Here is an 18158-nt window from a genome sequence, read left to right as displayed (position 1 = left end):
TCCATGAGATATTTGCATCGAGAGTTACCTCAGTGCCACAACACAACCTTTTTGTAGTGAAAAAAACAACTTCTGTCTTTCCTCGTCCCCTCCTTCCCAAATTAGTCTCCAAAAATGTCACATTTCCTGAGATTCACTACGGGCTCTTCAGTCTCCCCTTAAAGCCCCCACGTCTGTGTCACTCTATTGCACGCGAACCGTGTGGGGTCTTTTAACTCCCTGGAAATTTGTCTCAGGTTAGGAGACCTTTACATCAAAGCAGGGCTCTGGGCTGGTCATGCAAACCACAGGAATTCAAATGGGGGGTATTTATTAATTGTCAAGTTGAATTTTCCAGCGCTTGAGCCAGCAGGACCTTTGGAAACGAGGCCAATTTTTTTGTAGCAGCCTTATAGTGGATTTGGTAGCCCAACTTTACAAATTCACACTGGTGAGCGTAGAATAGGCGACACAGAGCTCCCCGACGCGTTTTCTGTATTTAAATTAAAAAAAAAAAAAAAAAAAGTCTAGGCAGCGCACTAAATTTATATGTGAACAGATTTTTATCTCTTGTTCTCAGAAGATAAGATCGCATCGGAGCAGAATCCTGTTTTGTGTTACTGTTAACGTTTATTATCTGCGGTAACAGCCGAGCCTGCTTCTCCCAGCCTCCGGCAAGGCTCCAGCCCGGGCGCCCGCGGGCGGCCGCATCCTCCCCGGCAGCAAAGATGCACTGGGATGAGCGTGGCGAGGACCGGGCTTTTACCGGCCCCCGCGCTGCGATTGACTTTCACTCGGCGCGGGTGGTTTCTACAAGCTCGCGATCATGCAGTAAACTTGACCCCATTGTCCCCACCTGTTGGGATTTTCCTGTTTGGAAGCAAAAGCCACCTGCCCCCCTCTCTCCAGACGCCTTGTTTAATGTTCAACAGGGTTGTTGCAGCAGCAGTGACCTAACTATCTACTGTAATAGGAAAAAGTTCCCAGTGTTACTGATAAAGCAGCAGCCATAAAGATAAGGCGCAGGCATGGTAGGTGGATTCCCTTTTGCCTGTGCAGGGAGCGTTCATGGGTGGATTTCAGGCTGCTCGCTGCTGCTTTTCAGCCTGTTCTCTGAAGAGCCTGGGGAGCGCACGCTGCAGCTGCGTGCTGGTGAGCTGTACCTCACCCCCGGGGTAGCGGTCCCAGGAATTTCTGTTCCCTTGACATCCTTGCTTTATCCACTGCGCATCCCTGTTTGGCACCTGGCGGTGCCCCATAATTCGCCTGCTTTGCCATCCCGCGCGCCTTTTGTCATGGATTTACTTGCAGGGGGTCCTCGGGAAAGGGGTGTGGGAGCCAGGGAATGTCTTTTGGTGCAGCGGTGGTAGAGTTAATACAGACGGTGGATTTACCTGTGGCACACAGGGAGGGCAGTGCCCTCCTCCTCCGACTGTCAGGCTGCCCTCGTCCTAGGTCTCTGCTGTAGCGTCAGTCTCCTTGAACATTATTCTCCTCTCCATCATTTTAGGGCTTTCCACGGTATTATTCCTGGCTGGCTTGTCTGGACAAGTGAAGTCAGGATCAGTCTGGCTTAAGGTCAACTCTCCAGCTAATCAGCCCCCTCCATCCCGCGCCCCGGAGAGCAGTAGCCTTGGAGAGGGCTCTTGTTCTGAATTTTGTCTGCCGCTGTCGGTGGGATTCCAGTGCCACAGCAAACCCGATGCTGTGAACAAATGGGTGAAAAAATTTTTTATTTTTAGAACTGGAACCATGATAAATATGTGGAATTTGTCCAGGGTCCGCCTGCCGTACCTTTTTGAAATGCAAAGTGCATGTTTGTTAAAATACCTCTCCAAAGGTCAGCATAACCTAAGAAAAAAATGTGCTGCCCTTTTGGAAAGCAGGTGAAGTTTCCGATGTGCGATAGCAACTTGCAGTTGAGAGCATGGGTCCCCACAGCCCAAATCTGTTTCAGTGCGGCCCGTGAGGATGGAAATGCCGCCTTCCAGCCGGGGTTTCTTTTGCAGGTTTCAGTGAGGAGCCCTACCCCGTTCTTAAGCTTCAGTTCATTTTTTTCTTCCATTTTCCTGTCTTACTTCACATTTGCTGAAGCCCCGCTCGTGTGTTTGAGGCACTCATGCTGCGAGCATGACGTTTGCCGTTGGTGCGAGTAGGGATGAAAAATGGAAAACTCTGGAATGAAAAGAAGCCAAATGCTGGATGGGACTTTAGGACATCACCCAGGGGGACCCAGTGAGTTCGTGTCCCATTGGATGATCTAGCCAGCCTGCTGACATGCTTACAAGGCTCAGGGAGTGATGTATTTGAGAACCTTACATTTTTTAATCCTTTTAGCTTCCTGCAAGGTGGAGGAATACTGTTACTCTCCCCCAGACGTTGAAGTGAGGCCTAAAGAGAAGAAATTACTTGCTCGAAGCGTTGTAGGAATCTCATAGCTGAAAAAAAGAGCTGGCGTCACTCTTAGCTGCCTGTCACGGCATCGGGCACCCTTGGGTAGAGTGGCATTTCTGCCACGAGCTTGTCTGTCGTTACCCCACTGACGGGCTTTTGGGTGGGAAAGCACAGCCAGGAGAGGGGAGGGTTTGGAGAAATAGCAGAGGGACTGAAATGTGATCCGAACTGTGGAAGCCAAGCCGCAAATTAGGGCAATTCAGAGGCACAAACATCCTGTTGAACTTGCCTGGTCCCCGTCAGTACGTAATGAGTAAAGCACATGCCCGAGCTCGGCTCCAGGCGCGTTTCAGTGGGAAAGCTCTGCCTCCCCTGCCTTGGGTTATGTCAGGCTTTATTCCTGGTGGCAACCGGCAGGTGTTCATGCGAGGGGGGAACGGCGTTATAAATAAATTATCCATTCATTTCCTTCTGGAGAATTTCCTATTGTTTAGCGACAATATGCTTTCCTGTTTTTAAAAAAAAACCAAACCAAAACAAAAAGTGCCAAACCCCGGCCCCGAGTTCCTCTCTGGCAGGGTGGACCCAAAGCTGCCTTTGAAGTGAGTGCCCATGTCGTCGCTCTTCCCTCCGCCGCGCTGCTGTCACTGTCACTCCCGCCTCGCTCCTCCGCGCTTTCCCGAAGCAGTGTGAGAATTACCTGCCCAGGGGCCGTGCCGGAGGGCATCGTGTCTTGATGTGTGTCTTTTCTCCGGCAGGTCAATGTGGGAGCAGGGCTGGTGCTGCACAGCGGGGGGGAGCAGGGCATTCTTATGATGGTGGAGAGGAGAATAAAAGCTCTCATCCCTCCTTCCTCCTTTTGGCCAACATGGGGACATGGAAGCCAGGGTGCTCGCTTTCACAGGGGAGAAATTTTTAACTATTTTTAGAAAACAATGCAGCTCAATGGATTATGAAATGAAGGGTTCTCTGCTCGGGGAGCTGTTGCCCAGCAAGGAGGGGTGTGATGAGGAGCAGCACTGAGCCCAGCAGGTCCTGCAGGACCCCTCAGCGGCTGGCCCGGCAGCACCATCCGTGCCTTTGCTTAACCCCCATCCCAGCGGAAGGGCACAAAGGTGCTGTGAATCCAGATAAAAAATGGGGAGCCGGTGTGGGAAAGCATGGGATTTGCCCCGCATTGCTCAGGGCCACTCGCCCATCACTACGTGCTGGCTGGGTTCATGCATCTCTCTGCTATGGAAACCCCAACCTGTATTTCCTCTGCAGCAGCATCATTTGTCGGGAACATTTGCAGACAGACACATGGAGCATCACCCACATGAGCAACGGGTGGCTCTGTGCTGAAAGCAGCCATCTTCTGCCTTTCAGCTCTTCGGGAGGCAAAGAAATAAGATTTCTCCTGGGAATACCCAAGAGAAATACCCATACCTCTGAGAGTATGGCCAGGGCTGACCCTGGGAATCCCCTCCTGCCCTGGGAGAGCCGTGGGGAAGCCTGGACCACGGAGGTGCTGTGTCGGGCAGGGGGACGGCCCCGAGGGGATTTAACACCCCGGGGAAGATTCTCTCTTCCCTGTCTCCCCCAGGACTCTGCCTTCATGGCTCTGGCATGGAAATGGGAAACGCCCCGCTGATGTAAGGGCAAGGATGTATTTATTTACATTCGTGCACGACAGGATTAACCGATACCTTGTGCTGCACAGCGATTGTCACGTGCAGCACAAACGAAGAGATACAAAAGACCTTGTATTCGTTCATGCGTTTGCCTGTCAAAATTTAGGACTGACCTTTTTTCTTGATGCAAACAGGAGCTTTATGCCTTTGTAGCTCTTTGACTCCTGTTGCAGATGCCCGATTTCAGGGGCTAATCGTGTGTTCAGATCTCGCCTGCAGCCTCTTCTCTTGCGTTCACAAAGGCAGCGGTTGCTTAGAGCATCTGTTATTTCAGACAGAAACGCAAGTCCCAGCCTCTGTCTGCCCTGCCTGGTAGGGTTTTGCTTGCAAAAAAGGTGTCACAGCTGCAGCTCTCCTGCCAGCTTCCCCAGCTGAGCTCCCGGCATCTTCTGGTGTTTTCTTCCAAGAGAGGAAAGCGTCAGAAAATCCTTCCCTGGTCACGAAGCAAAGCCAGGGGTTACACATAGGGAGGAAGCAGCTTGGAGGAAGGGACAGGCAGGCGGCTTCTAAAGCTTCAAACGTGGCAAAGTATTTCACCGTAAATGTGTGCTTGCGATGCAGTTTTATATTTAACAGGATGGCTTTGAGCACCCAGGACGCCTTCCATTTTTGCTTTAAAAAAGCACAAAGCCAGGTGAAAAGAGGAGGAGAGGTGGGGTGGGTGGGAAATGGGGAGACTGAAGTGCCTGTAGCACCGTGGTGGTGATGGTGGTGGTGGTCATGGGAGCCCTGGTCCCGGGGCAGGACCCCGGCATGTGTTCAGGGATATGCAAAAAAGATTGTCTCTGCCTCGGGGAACTTATAGCTAAGGCTTAAGATTAAAAGTTGGGCTTTTTTTCATTTCTGCTTCACGCTTGTGTGAACTTCACTTTAGGCCTCAAATCTGCTTTTCTTGAAATTGGTCTCGAAATTGCTATTGACTTTAAATGCTGCAAGATCTCACCCATAAATTCTCCTTCTCCCATCTGTAAAACGAGGATGGCAGGATTTCTGTGCCATCTGTGGTGCTGTGAAGCTGAAAACAATCATCGTTTATAAAGTGCTTTGAGCTCAAATGGGAGGTTCTGTGTAAAGGCAAGGCTTTGCAGGATGAAATGTTCCTCAATGTGCCAGTTGCATCTGATATCTGAACCAGGGGCTGGGTTGAAAGTTTTGGAAGAACAGTCTGGTGATGCAGAGGTGGTGCTCCAGCTGCTAAATGTCTCGGTTTATTTGTGGTGTTCAGAAGCTCCCGTTCATCGTTACAAAATTAAGGGACAGAGAAGCCAGTGGCAGCGTGTCCCCCAAAAAATCAGTATCGTACATCTGCGTTCATCTTGAGCTGGTCTTAACAGCCACGATTCTCAGAGATGGTGTGACTCTGGCCACCAGCTGGTGATTTAACAGCACGCGCATTGTAAATAGGAAACTGGGAGCCACAGTCACAAGCGTTAGGCCTTTCCGAGTGCAATAGGATGCATCTGATGGGAACAAAAGGATGTTCGTTTCCATCCAGCTTTGCAGGGTGTAGAAGGAAAGCTGCCTAACCCTCGCCCCAGGAGACACATTTGCTTTTTATTCGCATAAAGCTGAGGGCCAAATTGGTGCAACAAAGAGCAGGTTGTGGCCGAGCACAGCGTTTTAAGATTAAATAGTGTGGTTCCTAGCGAGTAATGCAAAGCACGCCTGGCCAGCCCGTTGAGTTGCCCGGGCTGAGCTGGCTCAGGTCGAGCACTACTGACGGAGCTGCTGGTTTCTCCTTTTGCAGACACAAGCCACCAGACCCGCTCCGTGTCCAGCCGTCCCTATTACAGTTTGCCCAACAGCAGCCATGAGAGACGCTCGGTCCTCGCTATCACGGAGCCGCCGCGGTTCCACTCCCAAGCCAAAGGCAAGAACGTGCGTCTGGACGCTCACTCCCGCAAGGCCACGCGGAGGAACAGTTTCTGCAACGGCGTCACCTTCACCAACCGGCCCATCCACCTCTACGAGAAGGTCAGGCTGAAGCTGGTGGCTGTGCACCACGGCTGGAGCGGGGCCCTTCGCTTCGGCTTCACCATTCACGACCCATCGCAGATGAGCTCTGACGAGATACCAAAGTACGCCTGCCCGGACCTAGTCACCCGACCCGGATACTGGGCCAAGGCTTTGCCAGAGAGGTTTGCTGTGAGAGACAATATCTTGGCCTTCTGGGTTGACCGTCACGGGAGAGTCTTCTACAGTATTAATGACGAGGAGCCAATATTGTTTCACTGTGGTATTAAAGTTTCTGGTCCTCTCTGGGCACTCATAGATGTCTATGGAATTACCCATGAAGTGCAAATACTAGGTAAGTGTGCGTTTTGGCCCATGGCTTGCTCTTCTGGTTGCTCTTTCCACGGAGGCATGATCACGTAGAAAAGATGCGTGATGTACCTAGTTGATCATTTCTATGGGACACGAAGAAAACTAATTTACTATTGGTTTTGTGCCTCAAATTTTAACGTTTTTTTTTTTTGACAGCAGTGGGGATCCAGAAAGCAATATATTTTAGAGATGTCAGTGATGGAAAGACCTGCATTATAGCAGCCATGCGAAGGGATAAATGGAAATCTTTACATGTAACTTTACCCAGCTTTTTCTGAGCTAGATATGCTGCTGTGGTGTGGAAAAACATGGTGCTGCTTTACAGCAAGGTCCCAGGGACTGAGGAGGCAAAGGTGACCGGTTCTGGCTTCCCCTGTTCTTTCCCAGCTCCCGGTTACAGCGTGAGCTGCTGCGTGCTCAGGATCCTTGCTACCGCGTGCCGCATCTCCCCCACCCCTGAGCAGATCACTGCATTCAGGGGGCGCCTGGCTCATTTACAAGCATCTTCCTTGGGGAGGGATGCAAGAGGGGATGAATTTGTTCCCGTTAGCGAACCGAGCCGATTGCCACGGAATGACTTCCCTTTTGTGGCTTTTACGGCATTGAAATTTCAAATGAATTCAGTGTCAGATGGAGTGTTTTGAACTAGTCTACACCACAGGGAATCCTTTTAAAATACAAGAGTGTTGCCCTTTCCTGGAGGCTCCTAGGAGCTGATTTAGTTTTAACAGCCAAGCTAAGCTGCACCTGCTCGAGGGGATGGGGCCTCCATCCTCACACCGAACAGACACCAGCGATAAGCTGTGAAATTGTTAGTCCGGTGGGCAGGCAGCTCCTTCGCATGTTCTTCTGAATGGTACCAATTATTTTGCAGCCGAGAAGGCTACACAGAAACACCACTTTGCCCTGCCTGCTCTGCCTCAAATGTGTAATTAAACTTCACCAGTAGCTTATCCTGTAATTGCGATTGCGACGGACTCCAGCCTGTGGTGCTCATCGCAGAGGTGAAGGAGCGTTTGCTGGAGTGGCCAGTGCAGCTGCTTCACCAGAGCAGTCCTCCTTCCTCATTAGATTATAGCTAGAAAAATAAAACGCAGCTTATTTCTGCCCCCACCCCCAGTCCTGCAGCACGCAGAGTGAAAGACTGGGCCTGAGGACACCTGTACTCCGGGACATTTTTTTTTGGGATCGAAGTACTGAGCCCCACAAACTGCCCCAGGAATCAGGGCGATGCTCAGCCACCTGGGGCACCAGGGGACCCAACCTCCTTGCTGCAGATGTGGTGTCAAAGCAGATGTGTTTGTCTCTCTGTCTCTTCCTCCTAAGCTTTTGCAAGTCGAGAAAGCTGTGAAATATAGCCCAAAAGCAGATGCACAAAATGCATCTTTCAGCATCATGAAGCTTGGATGTGTCTTACTCCTCTGTGTGAGGAGTAAGTTTCTTGCCAGATACCTTGTGCTTGCTAGAAGCAGCTGGTCCAGCCATCAGCCTGCACTGGTGGCCTCTCCTGCATGGACTTCTGAGCCATGGCAGCCTCTGCTTTGCAGCTGCTGGATGCATTTGGGTGTTTTTCCTTCTTTGGTAAAAGCCTGGTGATTTTCTCCTCCAAGGAGCTGGCAGCGTTGGTGCTGGGATGCTTTTCCCCTCTCCATCTTTGGGAAGACCAGGAGCCTGCTTCATTCACGCACGCTCTTAACTTCTGTGTGCTTTGACTTTGCTCAGCTGGTTAATGCCTTCCCTTTGGAGTGAAGTGTCCAGGGGGGCCCGGGCAGCGCTGGAGGTAGAAGGAAGGGCACTCCCAAACCTCCCCACACCTTTAAATACACCCCTGTCCTGGCATGGCTGAGGTGAAAATCTGGGAAATGAATTAAGGGTCAGCATCCTGAGTTTCCCTTTGCTGTGAAAGAGGAAAATAACTCTCTAACTGTAAAAACCTTCTTTGTAACACCTGCAGCAAGTACCTTTTGTGGCAAGCTTTCAATTCAGATTCTCTGCAGCGGGGTGAACACCCCTGAGATAAGAGGCTTGAAATCTTCTTGTAAAATGACCTCTCCTGGACACACCTGTGCCTGGACACCTCACAGCTGTAAGGCAATGACAAGGAGTGTAAAAGGAGCATCGATTCATGCTTGTGCTCCTTCGCCCATTGCTGTGTTAAACATTTGGCTTGCACGAGACATTGAGATATTGAAACAAGAAGATACTGAAACGTTTCTTTCTTCTACGGAGCACCCTCCATAAAACAGCTTTTCCCAGTTCACCAGTGCAAGGAGCTCCCAAATTGCATGGGCGCTTTGTAACACTTGTTTTTTCTGAGCTAGTGGCAAGATGCAGTCATTTTTCTGCGTGCTCCTCATGAAACTCGCCACCGCGAGCCTTTCATTAGTGGTTGACCTCTGGCTAATTTTTTCACTGTTTTTCCATTCAGAGGAACAGAATTCAGATAATCTGTAGGCAGAAATAATAACAATTGTAACCGTAAAAGTAGGCAATTGTATCTTGACTCTAATGTCCCTTATCACTGGGTTTTTCTCACAGATAGCATGTTTGCAGAGACCATGACCACTGCCCGTCTCAGCACGGCCCGTCTCAGCACTTGCCTTCCACAGAGCAACCACGATTCGGCCAACTTCAATAACAACGAACTGGAGAATAACCAAGTGGTGGCCAAAATTGCAAACCTAAACCTAAGTCGCGTTCCAGGGCTTGGGACAGACAACCACATCATCCCCTGTTGCCCAAACCGACGGCAGCGTGCCCAGGGGGTCCCAGCCTTCCTGGACACAGACCTGCGATTCCACCCAACCCGGGGACCTGACATCACCTTTTCTCAGGACCGGATGGTTGCGTGCACCAACTGGCAAGAAAGCAATAGGACTTTGGTGTTTTCTGACCGGCCTTTGCACATCGGTGAAAGCCTCTTTGTGGAAGTAGGACATCTTGGGTTGCCATACTATGGTGCCCTTTCGTTTGGCATCACTTCTTGTGATCCGAGTACTTTACGGACAAATGAGCTCCCAGCAGATCCAGACTTTCTCTTGGACCGCAAGGAGTACTGGGTGGTTTATCGAGCGTTCCCGGTCCTCAACAGCGGCGACATTCTCAGTTTCATGGTCTTGCCGAATGGAGAGGTGCACCACGGGGTGAATGGAGCCAGCCGAGGAATGCTAATGTGTGTGGACACCTCACAGTCCCTCTGGGTGTTTTTTACAATCCACGGTGTAATCAACCAGCTCAAAATACTGGGTAAGTGCAGCCAGAAGAAATCGCACCGGGGAGCACCTGGCTGGTGAAGGTTCCTGGGCCAGAACGGGAGCCGCAGGTTTGGATTCGCAGCGTTGCCTTTAGCAGGTGGTCACCGACGTGAGGAAGCAGCTCCTGATCTCACCTTGTGTTTGCAAACAAGAGGGAGCGAGACGTGGTAGCTGTCACATAGATGTATGCAGCCTATATAAATCCCCCAGAAAGGGATGAGAGTTGAGAGGTAAAATAAGCAGCAGGTAGGGCGGCAGGGATGGCTGTGTGGGGGACAGCTGGTTTTCAGAGGAGTAGTTTTTAAAAGGGATTCTTTATAAGCTCACTGTTCCAGCCAACAGGTATTAAACTCCCGCCTTGGTACTGGCGATGATTTTTGTGAGCGCAGCTCTGGTTTAAGCACGTGTGTTGCTGCTGGGCAGTAATCGCTCCCCAGGCACTGCCACGGCTCGGGGATCAGTTGTCACTTTTGGTCTATTGGTGGTGACCAGTTCCAGTGCTTGTCCTTCCCTCCTGGTAAGGATTCTGTCAGAAAAGCAGATGTTGATGACTTCGCAAAGCGGGTTTTTCTCATTTAAAACAATGCCCTTTCCCAGCTGCCCCTGACCTGACAGTGAGATGGTGATAGCTTGAGGCTGCTCCTGCTGGAGAGGTCGGGACCGCGGGGAAGTGACTTTACACCCCAAATGATGGCTGTCAGGTGACCTGGTGCTCACCTCGCTGAAGCACTGACCAGAAATTGGCATAGCAAGGTCCAGGCCATCCATCACATCCAAAATCCTGCACCTGTATCATTACTAAGGGGCAGCACATAACTCAGCAGCTGGATTTTACCCTGAAGCACCCCGTGCATGTGGGCTGGGAGCGACTCACGGGGCTGGGGGGCTTTAGCCAGGGTTTGGGTGTCCGTCTGCGGCGGGCTCAGCTCTCTCCTGTGTTTGCAGGCACTGTGCAGTCCAGCCCAGTGACCGTCTCGCCCTCAGGATCCCCCGGCGGCTCGCAGTACGACAGCGACTCGGACATGGCCTTCAGTGTCAACAGGTCGTCGTCTGCTTCAGAGTCGTCCCTCGGTAAGCAGAGCCGAGCCCTCGGCGCCCGGCTGTGCCGGTGACGCCGAGACAGGAGTGCGGGCTGACGGACAATGCTGGGGCTACGCTGGGGTTACGGGGAAGATGTTGACCCCTCCTGCGAGGCCACCAGAAATACTGGGAAGGAGACACAAAGCGGTGGGAGGATTTTCACGGCCTGAAGAAGAGCTGCGTGTTGCTTCCCACTTTGTCAGTCTGTCTAATGGCAAGTGGTCCCTGCGGGGCTGTCCGTGCTACAGCAGCGACGCTGTGATAGCAGGGGGGTGCGGTGTCGTGTCTGGGGGGTCTTATACCACCCAAACGAACCAGGCAATGACAAAGGAAGAGCCTTAAAAATTGACATGAGTGTGTGTGTGTTGTACGGTGTCAGATTCGCACCATCCTGGTGACTAAATGATCGCCTTCCCTCCTCCTCTTTTGCAGTGACTGCTCCCAGCTCCCCCCTGAGCCCCCCCATCTCTCCCGTCTTCCCCCCTCCGGAGCCATCAAGCAGCAAGAACGGGGAATGCACCGTCTGCTTTGACAGCGAGGTGGACACGGTGATCTACACCTGCGGACACATGTGCCTCTGCAACACCTGCGGTCTTAAGCTGAAGAAGCAGCTCAACGCCTGCTGCCCAATCTGCCGACGGGTCATCAAAGATGTTATTAAAACATACCGCCCTTAGCGCCCGGCTCGGGCTGCAGGAAGGGGGAACGCCGCTAGCAGTAACCATGCCTTTCCGTCCCTGCTTATGGGTTATCGTGCTGGTCAGTCGTTATCAAGTGGCTCGTTATCTGTGTTTCCTTATTTGACTGGTAGGGCACAATTCAGGGATAAAATTGAGCTGAGGATCACGTAGGGCCCCAAGGCACGGCTGCCGTGCCAGCTACGCTGTGTGCCCATGGGCAAATCCAGGGAACTGTGGTCTGGACCCGACCCAGCTGCAAATGAGAGATTTCCCGTGCAAAGGCTCTTTTTTTCCTCCTCCTCCTCCGGGGGAGGCTCACTGTGGTGTGGGTCAGGAAGGGGAGGTTGCCACTTGGTCAGTGCCGGGTGCCACTGGGCTTCCTGACCCCAAAACCCCAGCAGCTCTGGGCTGCTGCCGGGTGCTCGCGCTGTGGTGGGACAAAATTAGGACAAGGCCCAGTGGGAGGGTTCAAAGTGGACAAAACTGATCTGGAGATGTCATTTTCATCCCTGTACGGGGAACTAGCGAAGGCCAAAATAGTAGCACAGCCAGATTCTCACTTGTTTGGGTTTCACCCCCCTGAACAGGCTTCTGGGGCATGTGAAGAAGCTGGTCTGGACTTAGATAAAGCAGCTTTTGCTTTCTGTGGCAGAGCAGGGACTTTTGGCCAGGGAGGCTGAGACGCGGGGAGCAGTCACAGGGTAGCAGTGAGGACCACGAGCCCACCGAGAGTGCCAGCCAAGCCCAAGTGCTGCAGCAGCGATGGAGCAGCGGGTGGCAGCCATGGGCTGCTCAGGCACTGCCCGTACGTCTGGCTGCCGAAGCCGTAAATTGCAACCTGGGGATGAGATGGGTGTTTGGATGGACACTCTGCAGTCCTGGCTTACGAAAAGCGTGGGGCTACGTCCGTCCGTAATGATGGTGTTTGTCACCGCCAGGCACACGCGCCTGCATTTTGCTCTGCTCCTCTCCGCAGGCGGCATGGCTGCCGTCTCACGCCGTCCCGCCCGGCTCGCCTCCCCAGCCCTTCCCCTGCAGGGCTCAGCCTTCCTCCCGCCCCGGCACAGGGACTTTTTGGAGCCTGTGGTGAGAAATTAATTTCTGACCCAGTCCCAGCAGGCTTAGCTTTTTTCTGGGTACTGTGTATGTGCTGATTTTACCTGCTCTTTCTCCTGCCTTTCCAGGTTTCCCAGCACGGCTCCCAGCTGCCTGGGTCCCAACAGCAGATGAGAACTTACTGAGATGAACAGGGGTCTTTACTTGGGAGGAGGAAAGAAAAAGGCTCTGGGGCTATTATTAGATGGTGGGACTTAAAAGGTAAATGGGTTTCAGCTGTGATATTAGACAGCTACAGGCAGCAGCAACCTGGGTGAGCTGGGCACCGTCCGAGCAGGCGGCAGCGGGGCTGGTGCAGGGAGCTCGGTATCCTCCCTGCTGCTCCCGCTGGAGACGCCCTCCATCCTCCGTCCACTCCCACCGCTCCTCTCCGGTCCTTCAGCCCCGGCCTGGCTGGTTTCCAGCTGGTCCAGGTTCATAAAGAGGGGAAAGGAGAGGATGCAAATGGAAGGATGAGAGTCATTCTGGTGTCATTCTATCTGGGTGACCACGTGCCACCGAGTGCGTAAGAACGGCTTTCTTCAGAAAGGTGCAATTATCACATTTTAGTCCAAAAAAGAAAAAGAATAACAACGCCTGTACTTTTCAGGGCTTCTGGGCACAGAGGGGCAGCCTGACGTTGTCGGTGTCTCTCACCTCACCCTGTCTCCTCCGAGGTGCCAGTAGCCGTGGGTTTGTTGTCACCTCTTGCGGTGCCGCTGCCTGGGTGGGGGCTTGGCGGTGCCGGCGGTGCCACGCTTGGTGAACCCAGCGGCACTCAGCCCCATCCCAGCCCCGCGCTGCCGTCACGCTGAGCGCACCCGGGGAAGCAGCTCATCTCGGCAGGCTGTGCCAGCATGCCAGCTCACAGGGCATGGAGAAAACTTTGAGAAAACTTTTCTTTTTTTTTTTCCTTGAGGAGCTAATTAATATTTTAAGGGTCTAAATGAGAGGCTGCTGTAGAGTGAGATCTCTCACCCATTGACCGGCTGCACGGGCACAAGAGCCCGCTGGCTTTGCAGAGCCCTGTTTGGAAACTCGGCTCGTGCCACTGGCTGTGCCACCGCCGAGGATGTTGAGCCCTCAGCAGAGCCACTGGCACTGCCCTTTGCAGACCAGGGTCCAGCTGCCGTCCGTGGGCATCACACTACGAGCGTGGTGATGGCAAAGTGCGTGAGCACGGGATGAAAGGCCAGGTGGGTCAGCCCCTGCCTGGTGAGTGGGCTCGGTGGGAAGCCTTTGCGTGATGAAGAATTCAAGGAAAGCTGTCTGAATCCACAGCGAGCGATGCTAGCTTGGATCAGGTCTGGGCTAGCAAAGGCCAGCGGCCGTCCCTGGGGTCGCTCTCCTCGTTTCAGGGGTGCCCGGTCCCTTTCAGTGGCTGGTTACAGCTGCTACGGGCAGAGTCCATGTGCTTGGCTGACACCTCAGGTCCTCAATGAGCGGGACTAATTGCGTACCTGGGGTGGAGTGGGGTTTTTTTTGGTGTAGCTCTCTTTTTTTTTTTTTTTTTTTCAAAGCCAGCAAGGAGAAATACCGACTCCACCCCAGGCTGTGTCCCAGCTGTTCAGGACCCATTGCCCAGGTTGAATTTTTGCTGTAGCAGCCAAGACTGGTTTCCAGAAGGGCAGCATCCAGCGGGGCCAGCAAGGGAGAGACAGGGGTCAGGGGCCGGAGCGCGGCCATGCAGCGAGCGGGACGGGAGAGCAGTGGACGCGTCCCCCTGCCTATCCGAGAGCAACAGGATTTTTTCCAAAATAGGCCTCTTATAAAAGATTTCCAGGAAAAGGTAGCCTCTTACAGATTTAATTGTTAGTACTCGTATTGCTATTTTTTTTAAACAGTCCGATGATATATGATTTGTACAGAAGATCTGTTTGTGCCTTATAAGGGTGTCTGTGCACTTTTTATCCTTTTTAAAGCAACTTTTAAAAAGAAAAAAAAAAGGGGGGGGAGAAAACAACACAGATCAATGGTAGTTTTATAGAATTTTGTGTTCACTGAGAACCCTGCTTTTTTTAGATATATATATATATATACCGGAGTGAAACAGTGTTTATTTCCATGGATTTCCCCCCCCCGCCCCTAATCTATTTGTTCAAAAATTAAAAAAAGGAAGAAGGAAAGAAAAAGAAGAGATGGGGGAACTCTTTTACCTTCCCCCTTTCCGAGACAGTTCCTCTCTTATCGTTACCTTTATGATTCAATACTGTGACCTGTACATCATGTTTAAGCTGAATCAGATTTTGGACCTCTGTATTAGGCTTTTCAAGCAAATCATCTGGGGGGCCGGGGGGGGAGGGCATCGCACGAGGGAGGGAGCTGCACTTCTCCATGTCAGTGCTCTATAGCGTTGTGTTCAGTGCCGTGTGTTTTACTTTTGTCCATTTACCTGTTTTACATTAATATAATTTTACTTGTTTATGAAACAAATAAAATTTTGGCTTGTAAGGAGTGCTCCCGGACATTTAAAAGTGATTGACCCGGAGGGCGAGCGAATCCGTTATTTCCAAAGCGTGGCAATACTAATACATAGAGGCAGGGCACCGCCGTTCAGCTCGGGCACCTCCGCTTCAAAAAAAAAAAAAAAAAATAAAGTTAGGCACTTTAAATACCTTGCCTGAGCTTTGCTTTGCTCCTGGGTCACTGCACAGTGGCTGCTCAGTCCCTTGAAGGGCAGGGCAGGACAGGGCCGATTCCTGGCTCATTTCACCTTGCAAAGCCTCGAAAGTTTGGCCAGCCACCGCAGTAAAAGCAGGGTGCGTTTCAGGGCTGCAGAGGTGGGGGGTGTCCTGCGGCAGATACCCTCTCCTAGTGCCTCAAATTCCTCATCCCACCTGCACCGCCTCAAGCAGGGCAGCTGCCAGCCTGGGCCTGCTCCTGCGCCTGCACTGGGGCTGTGGCAACCTGGGGACCGTGCCAGCTGGCCCAGGGAGGGGGTGATGCAGACATGGGCAGGATGGCTGCTTTTTCTTTATCTTTCTCCTTTTCCTTTTTTTTTTTTTTCTTTTTCTTTTTATTTATTTTTCTTTTTCTCCTTTTTTTCTTTTTCTTTTTTTTCTTTTTCTTTTTCTTTTTCTTTTTCTTTTTCTTTTTCTTTTTCTTTTTCTTTTTCTTTTTCTTTTTCTTTTTTTCTTCCTCTTTTTCTTCTTTTCCTTTTCCTTTTTCTTTTTTCCTTTTCCTTTCCTTTTTTCTTTTTGTGTGTGTGTGTTGTGTTTTGTAGCCATGCCCGGCTCTTTATTTCACAAGCAGAGGCCAACAGAAGGCTGCTCCGTAAACTGTTTATATCCCAAAATGTGGCCTGCTGAAGCCAGACACCAGTCAAGCAGCCTCAGATGTGGCTTAAAGCGGAGTGGAAGAATTCATTCATAACTCTGTCCTGGCGAGAACGCGGCCATAGTTAAGCATTTGCACGAAAACATTCATGAGCCACAGGTGGCGAAGGAGCCTGGCAATGGCTTTTTATGCCAAAATGCCTTTTTATAAACTCTGCTGCCCCACTTTAGCTGGAGAGCTGATCCTTGTGAGCTGCCAGCAGACTAACGCTGCTGGTCTTGGGCCACCGCCTGACTTTGTACGGCACAGCATCGGTGTGATGACCCGTTCCGGCCGCTGCCAGCCCCATACCTGGGGAGGACCACTGCCCGCTCCCGTCACCTGTGCCCGCAGCCCCCACCGCCGCCCTCCTCCCCTCTGCCAGCCTGGGTGCCGTGATGCACGTTCCAGCCCAAACGGAGCCTCCCATGGCCGAAGCCCAACTCTCATCAGCGCCCTGCCAGCTCTGCTCCTGGCACGGCCACACAAGCGCTGGAGATCTGGGCAGCCGCCGGCATCGCTCAGCGCCAGAAGCAGCGTGCCCACGGGGACACGGCGTGGCACCGCACCGGCGGCAAGGAGCTGGTGGTGCAATACTCCAGGCCACACTGGTACAGGTTATGTCCTAGGCCCTGAATTTCTCCCCGGCGCACTCATCTGCTGCTGGGTGGCAAGCGGCAGCATCAGGGCAGGTGCTGTGTGCTGGGCTGGGGATGTACAAGCTCTGCGCGGAGCGTGGGCAAGCAGGCGCTTGCTCCTGGCACAGGGCATGTGCTGCAGGCCGATGGGCCAACACTGGCTGTCAGGGGGAAGCAAGACAGGTCCTGATGCTACATGCAACAGGGCAGACACCAGGCTGTCACCTGCTGCCTGCACAGCCCCGTGTACGGCCCTTGCAGCCCTGTGGGGGCCAGGTGGGTCATGGCCACCTGAAAGCCAGAGGTGAGCATGGACAAGGCTTGCATGTCCCAGGCCGGCAGGCAGTGAGCCAGATGAGGGGAAGATGCTCTTGCCACGTCTTTCCCCCGCTTCTCATTTAGCCTCTGCGAAGCACTGTGTGTGTACAATACCACAGCCCTCAGCTAGAAGGCACTTGGGGTCTGGGGTCCAATGCCTACTCTTGCCTGAGCCTTTTTAATTAATGTAGCCCCATAACCCAGTCAGCCTGAACCCCCAAGACCCCCTCAAGATGGGCACTTCCAAAATCACCAGGCTCTACCTGCTGGCTTGAGCTCAAAGTAACACAATTTCTACGCTTGCACTGCCCCATTCACTGGGATACAGTGAATGGCACTGATACAGGCTTGGGCACAAAGGTGAGACCCAGGGAGCTGTCGGGGTCCCCACGACCTTTGCCGCTGCCAGGCCCTGCTGTGTATAGCGGGGATGCCCGGATGGGTGGCACATCCTACCGATGCAAGGCTGGGACGGTTGGCTCTGCAAGGCTGGGACGGTTGGCTCTGCAAGGCTCCTCTGTCTACTGGGTCATCGGGATGGGAAGAAAAAGCAAAGCTTTGCCGAGTAGTGTTTAACCTAGCAATGACATTTCTCCTTCTCGTGAGCACTGGGGTACACCCAAGACCTGTGACGGGGGGGGGGGCCGGGCTAACACCCCACCTGGGAGTGTTGATACGGCAGTAGCCTCCCCCCGCCACAGCTGCACAGGGGAAACATCTCCCCCCCACCTGTGTTGGCAGCGCAGACACCACACGCATAGCCACACCTGAACTCCTGCACTGTGTCCAGCGTGCGGTACCCAAGAGGTCACCTGGGGCACAGCAGTGACAGAGGAAACTGGGTTATCTGTGGCCAGGGACCCCCCCCACATCAAAAGTCCGAGCACTGTGACCAGCCCCAGCCCCCTTGCAAGGGCTGTCGCAGCCAGAAGCCCTTGCCGCAAGCCCCCACGAAGCCAGGCACACACAGCACTGCCCAGTTTGTCTCCTGGCAGACAAAACACCCCAGGACAGAGAAACACTTCACCTGGAGATGGCTCCTCTGCGACACGAGGGAGTGCAGCTCACTGGCGATGCGCTCGCGGCTCACTGTTGCAGTGACAAGTGGCACATGCCAGAGCCCGAACCAGCTCCTCGGGCAGAGCTGCCATCGCTCCGGGCAGGAGAGCAGCACACCTCGAGACAGCACCCCAGACACAAGCCAGCCAGACACGGGTTCACAAGGGTGCTTGAAACCAGTCAAGCAGTTTCTTTTTATTTCTTAAAAAAAGGAAACAAACAAACAAACAAAAAAAATCCCATCAAAAAAACCCCAAGAACCCACCAAATTAAAAAAAAAAAATATCAGTCCCCTAATGGTGAAAGTATAGATACGGCATTTACACAGCTACATCTATCTTCCGCTGA

The 18158-nt window shown here is 52.6% G+C and overlaps 1 protein-coding gene across 3 annotated transcripts in view; it reads left to right on the top strand.

Moving 5' to 3' along the window:
* The window catches only part of NEURL1B (neuralized E3 ubiquitin protein ligase 1B), a 141792-nt gene extending 126800 nt beyond the window's left edge, over positions 1-14992 (top strand). For 2 of the 3 annotated variants that reach the window (XM_063349289.1, XM_063349291.1), the window contains exons 2-5: positions 5794-6354; positions 8910-9617; positions 10571-10696; positions 11138-14992. In XM_063349289.1, coding sequence (XP_063205359.1) covers positions 5794-6354; positions 8910-9617; positions 10571-10696; positions 11138-11382 — 1640 coding nt within the window. In that variant the 3' untranslated portion in view covers positions 11383-14992. The remainder of the gene's footprint in view (positions 1-5793; positions 6355-8909; positions 9618-10570; positions 10697-11137) is intronic. The other variant, XM_063349292.1, reaches the window with a different exon arrangement.
* The last annotated feature ends 3166 nt before the right edge of the window (positions 14993-18158 follow it).

The sequence above is a fragment of the Chroicocephalus ridibundus genome, chromosome 11, assembly GCF_963924245.1.
Source record: "Chroicocephalus ridibundus chromosome 11, bChrRid1.1, whole genome shotgun sequence".
Lineage (NCBI taxonomy): Eukaryota > Metazoa > Chordata > Aves > Charadriiformes > Laridae > Chroicocephalus > Chroicocephalus ridibundus.
The sequence above is the reverse complement of the archived record's forward strand: the minus strand, read 5'-3'. Positions and strand labels throughout refer to the sequence as shown.